We start from the raw sequence: 5,501 nt of genomic DNA on the forward strand, positions 1-5,501 counted from the left end.
AACGAGAAGCAAAACCTCCTGGAAATTCTGAGGTTCCTCCTCTCAAGAAGAAATCTTCATCAATAACAACCACTCTAACTTCATCACCTAAGGCTGCCTCTGGAGGAGAGAAAAAAAAGGCTTCTAATCTATCTCCCTCGCCAGTAAGAAAGAGAGGTTACGAATTGGCCACCAAGTCAAGCTCGAGTTCTTCCCTATTGAAGAATGAAGAAGGAAGTGCTGCCAAGCCATCTCAATTGAGAAAATCAGGATCGTTTACAGGGCAGAATGTCATTTCTAATAATACAAAGAAGGAAGCAAATAATGGAAAAAAGTTGGCAAGACCAAAGGGATCTGCTTTTCAAAAGAAGCGTCCTCTTGATGATAAATCTGTTTCATACAAGCTGTTGGAAGAAATTGTCAATTCAACCATTACTCAGTTTATTAAGCAAGATGGAATTTTAAGTCATAGAGACTTACGCTTAATTATTAATAAGAAGATTGCCCTCGTCAAGTCAATCCATGACAATATTATTGGATCTGAAGCTGTATTTAGAACACCATTTGGGTCGAAAAAGTATTTACCAATCACGTATTGTGATTACATTGCAACGGGGAAACCATTGAAAATGATTGAGGATTACATTTTGGAACAAGTTTTACCAACCTATGCCAACACTCATAATACAACATCTTTCACAGGTTATCAAACAACACACTTGATAGAAGATGCAAGACAAATAATTGCTCAATGTGTGAATGCCAATTTGAAAAAACCAGAAGTTGCAAGTTCAACCTGTACAGTGAGTGGGGAGTGTGCTTCACAGGAATCCAACAACACTCAGAAGGAAGACGATGAAGATGTTATTATCTTTGCTGGAAGTGGTAGTGCAGCATGTATCAATACACTCATTCACTACATTGGAATCAGACAGAAAGTGAGAGAGGCACCAAGTGAAAAGGAGCTCCCTGTTGTCATTATCTCAACACTGGAACACCACAGTAATATTCTTGCTTGGAGAGAAACTGGAGCTTGTGTGATTCAAATTATGGAAGATAAGTACGGTAATGTCGACCTGGATGAACTACTAATTCACCTCAAACAATTCAAAGACAGTGGAAGAATGCTAATTGTCTCAATGACTGCAGCTTCAAATGTAACTGGTGTTGTGACTGATACTGAAGCTATTGCCAAGTTGGCTCACGAAAATAATGCTTGGTGCTTTTTTGACTATGCTGGAGGTGCTCCATATTTGGATATTAATGTCAATCCAAAGAATGATCCTCTTCTTGCTAAGGATGCAGTCTTTATATCCCCACACAAATTTATTGGTGGTCCAAGCACTCCTGGTGTTTTGATTGCCAAGAAGAAACTCTTTTCAAATACAGTGCCAAGTCAACCTGGTGGTGGTACAGTGACCTACAATCACAGTTATACTCCAGTTGTTGAAGAAAAGGAGGAAGGAGGCACATCAAATATTATTGGAAGCATTCGGTGTGCTCTGGTATTCAAGTTGAAGGATGAAGTTGGACCAAAATTGATTCAGAGAATTGAGGAAAAGTATAGAGATAGAGCTTTAAAGACGTGGTCAACAAATCCCAATCTTGTAATGGTTGGTCCTGGATTGGACTGTATTGGGGAGGGAAAGGTTGAAAAACTTGCCTTCTTCTCCTTTTTGGTCAAACATGAAGACTACTTTTTGCATCCATCCTATGTGAGTTTGTTGTTGAATGATCTGTTTGGACTGCAGAGCCGTCCCGGATGTTCTTGTGCTGGTCCTTACGGGGCTGAAATATTGGGCATTCAAATGACCAAGTTAAATCTTATTGAAGCTGCCATTGTTGAATCTATCAAGTCGTCCAATAGCTTGACTTGTTTGAAGCCAGGTTGGAGTAGACTCAATTTGAACTACTTTTTCGATGATAATACTGTTCAATTTGTTTTACAGGCTGTGGACTTTGTTGCAACTCATGGCTGGAAATTATTGCCTTACTATGTTTTTGATTCAAAAACCAATGAATGGAGTCATAGAAGATTTGGAAATAATTCACCTATGCGTTTGTCAGGATATTTTGATAACTTTACCAAATACACAGAGGAAAATAGAAAGAAACTGACAGAGGTTTCATTTTCAAATGGCTTCTTGGAGTTTGTAGATAAGAATGGAGAACTTCACAACACCGAGCCAACCACACCATTATCATACAGTAATATTTTGAAAGAAGCAGAGTCTGTATTGAGAGAATCAACAAATAACTTTAATGCACTCTACATTAACATTGAATCTGAACTTAATAATATTTTTGGTGATGAGGAGCTCGGATTAAGACATAGATATGGTAATTTGCGATGGTTCATGCTTCCTTCTGAAGCTTTAATGGACATGAAAGGTATTGAACGTGAGAAACATACAGATCCTGTGATTGTTCCAAAAGTTTACCCATCCTCAGATAGTTATATCAAGCAAAAAAAGATTGAATCAAGAACATTCCTCAAATCAAGGTTAAATAAATAATCTATCCCTAGGTAAAATAATTCGGTTCTGTTCAATCTTGACATCTTTTACTTCGAAGAGAGTTGACAACCTATTCAACCGTATGAGGTTTCCAGAAGAAAAAATTGCCATAATATTCCATTCTTCATTGCCAGTTTCAATGATTCGTTTCATGTCCAATCCTGTTAGATTTGTTTCATGAGAATTTGAAGAATCTCTTCTTGCAAATTGAAATATCTTTTCCGAGTCTATTAGATGGGAAATAGTGGAAATACTGACCATACTTTTTAATGCAGTAAAGCTTGGGTCAAACAATATGGACAATAAAAAAGTTAAAAGTGGTAGACAAGTTGGAGCAAGATCATATTTCCTGAATGTAAAGCATGGTTTCAATTTGACTTGATTATTGTGTAGAGTTGATATTTTCGAGAGGGATATTATCTTGCAGAGTGAAACAAGAGTCGATAATTCATTTTGAATTTCATCTTGATTGTTACCATATTTATATTCTAAAAATGTCATAATATCAAAATTAAATATAAATTCCAACGAGTTTTCGCCTCTCCTTGGTAGTAGAGAGAAAAGATATTGAAACACTCTCACATAATCAATACAATCATTATCCAAAAATTCATATTCACTTCCACCAATAAAATTCCTAATTAAATTAAAATTAGAAATGGCCTTCTCCAATCCAATCAACACATCTTCCAAGTAGTATTTCTTTACAAATATATATTTGTAAATATATGAACTTGTATGAATAGCAATGTACCATGTTCTACTGACAAGGCTACATTTAATTTGATCCGATAGGTCCAAATATTCCGTGATGACTGATACGAGGTCTTGATGAAGAACGTCTTGTTGATTCATTTTTTCTTACGATTTTCCTGTTCAAAATTGTGGATCAAATCTTCTGAAATGTTCTCAAGTGGTTCCCAAGTATTATCAGAGTCAGGATAACCAGCCCACTTAACAAGGTATTCAACCTTTTTCCTTCTTGTTCTCTTACCCACTAATTTTTCTACTCTGTATTGTCCATCGTCCAGCTCGTCATCACTTTCTAAAGTTGGTGGTTCAATAACTTGTGCTGTTTTTGGTTTTCTGATTGGTGTTCTCTTTGGTGTTTCTGTTTTGGCCTTTTTGGAAGAAGAAGCTCCACCTCTCTTGATGGATTTACGTTTCTTTGGAACTTCTTCCTCTGATATTGGAGTTGTTACTTCTGTTTCGAGTCGTTTCTTACTAGGGGTTGAAGGAGGAGGTAAAATTGAAGTTGATGGTCCTGGTTGTTCACCCAGAACTTCCTTGATAAGTGAAGACTGTGCTTCGTGAACACCTGTCACTTCTGAAAAGTAATTGAATATATTTGCTAATCCAATTGGCAGATCAACACCTCTATCATCCTGATTTAAATAATCCAAAATCAACAATTGATTATAATATTGAAAATGTTGGTCTCTGGTAAAACTGGAACCAATTTTTCTCTTTTCGATATCTAAATAATATTTAGCACAAGTTAATAGTTTTGTCTGACTATTAATCAAAGCTCCCAACATTGGAGTATCCGATCCACTTGTTGTTGTTGTTCCATTACTACTTGAAGTTCCAGCTTTTCTTCTACTAGTTGCAGTTACTGTTGTTGTTGTTGAAGATTTTGATGAAGAAGATTTACTAGCAGGAAGCTTAACTTCAGGTTCCTCGTCTTCACTACTACTACTGAGTGTGTAAGTTGCCGAAGCTTCTTTCGATCGTTTTGTAGCCATTTTTTATTGTTAATAATTTAAAAAACGATTTTTGTTTTGGCGCCAAAACATAAAATAATATTTAATATTATATTGAAATGAATTAAAGAAATGTTATGAAAATTGTTATTCCAAAATGTTGAGAGTTGGTGTTTGAGCTTGTTGTTCACATAATCGAAGTAAATGTTGGGTTGGAAGGTCATTTGGGTTGACTTGTTGATATTCTCGAAATAGAGGAATGGCTTCTTCAAATTTACCTTCAAACAGAAGAGAGCAACCTTGGTTGTAAACTCCCCATTTTAAATATCTTTCCTTCTTATTGAAATGTGAATGTAAATCTTTGGTCGAGTTAAGTAAATGAGTAGAGATTGGAAACTTACCATCATCAGTTTCTTGTTTCATTTCAATTGAATCTCCCAATTCATATAATAAACAATCTTTTGTCAATGAATTTGACATAGAAACACTTCCAATTTCCCAATTTTCTTGGTTGAAATCATCTAGAGAGGAAAAGAAATAATCCTCCCTTAATTCTCTTCTATCCAGGAATCTAGTCTCACACCTAGTGTGGCAATATTGCTTGATGTGCTGTGTGATAATGATTGGAACTTTGAGTTTCTTGCCAAATCTTATTATTTGATCCAAATTATGTCTCGTGCTTGAAAAAATTGTAAAGTGCTTAATGTCTTTAGTTCCAATATTTCCACAAAATGTTTTTTGAGCACAAATAGCAAATCTGAAATTAATCAATTCACAAATTTCCTCCCTCAATAGTCCACTTTCTCTCCACTTGTTTTCTTTCACGTTGGTTAACTTTTCTTGTAAAAGTTGAGCGCTGGCAACTGCTTTTTCTTCGTGATTGTTCTGGTTAATAGTAGTATTATAAGCAATAGTTAAAATATCATTCTCAAAGTTGACCAAATGGCCAGATGTAGTCCTAATCACTGTGTCCACTTGGCTAAATAAATCTCCCAACAATGAAACTAGATGAGTTGGGTTTCCTTCTAAGGATAACAACCATTCATTCAATCCTTCAATGTACATTTGATTGATACTAATCTTTCTTGGTTCCAAATAGAGAGAAAATTTGCATTTCAATTTAGATGATTTTTTCTTACTGTCCAAAATATTAGATAATTTTGAAGCTTTCCCTCCTTCAAGTGAATTATCTTCAATGCTTGAAAATGGTTGACTTTTTTCCAATTCAACAGAATCTGAAGTCATTGTTCTAGGTGAAAAGGAATCCAACGAAAGTCTAGTTGCAGTTTCTTGTTCTCCATTT

General features: G+C 35.4%; 2 protein-coding genes across 2 annotated transcripts in view; one reads left to right on the plus strand and one right to left on the minus strand.

The window, feature by feature from the left end:
- Window positions 1-2,495, plus strand: part of NAEGRDRAFT_54378 (uncharacterized protein) — a gene marked incomplete at both ends in the record, with an annotated part of 2,940 nt that extends 445 nt beyond the window's left edge. The window contains one exon of the mRNA XM_002669152.1: window positions 145-2,495. Coding sequence (XP_002669198.1) covers window positions 145-2,495 — 2,351 coding nt within the window. The remainder of the gene's footprint in view (window positions 1-144) is intronic.
- A 1,850-nt stretch (window positions 2,496-4,345) lies between these two features.
- Window positions 4,346-5,443, minus strand: NAEGRDRAFT_54379 (uncharacterized protein; the record flags this gene model as incomplete). The annotated part of the gene is made up of 2 exons (XM_002669180.1): window positions 4,346-4,476; window positions 4,600-5,443. 2 exons carry the CDS (start codon window positions 5,441-5,443, stop codon window positions 4,346-4,348), a joined length of 975 nt encoding a protein of 324 aa, XP_002669226.1.
- Window positions 5,444-5,501: the final 58 nt, after the last annotated feature.

The sequence above is a fragment of the Naegleria gruberi genome (genome assembly GCF_000004985.1).
Source record: "Naegleria gruberi genomic scaffold NAEGRscaffold_86, whole genome shotgun sequence".
In the NCBI taxonomy this organism is placed as follows: domain Eukaryota; phylum Heterolobosea; class Eutetramitea; order Acrasida; family Naegleriidae; genus Naegleria; species Naegleria gruberi.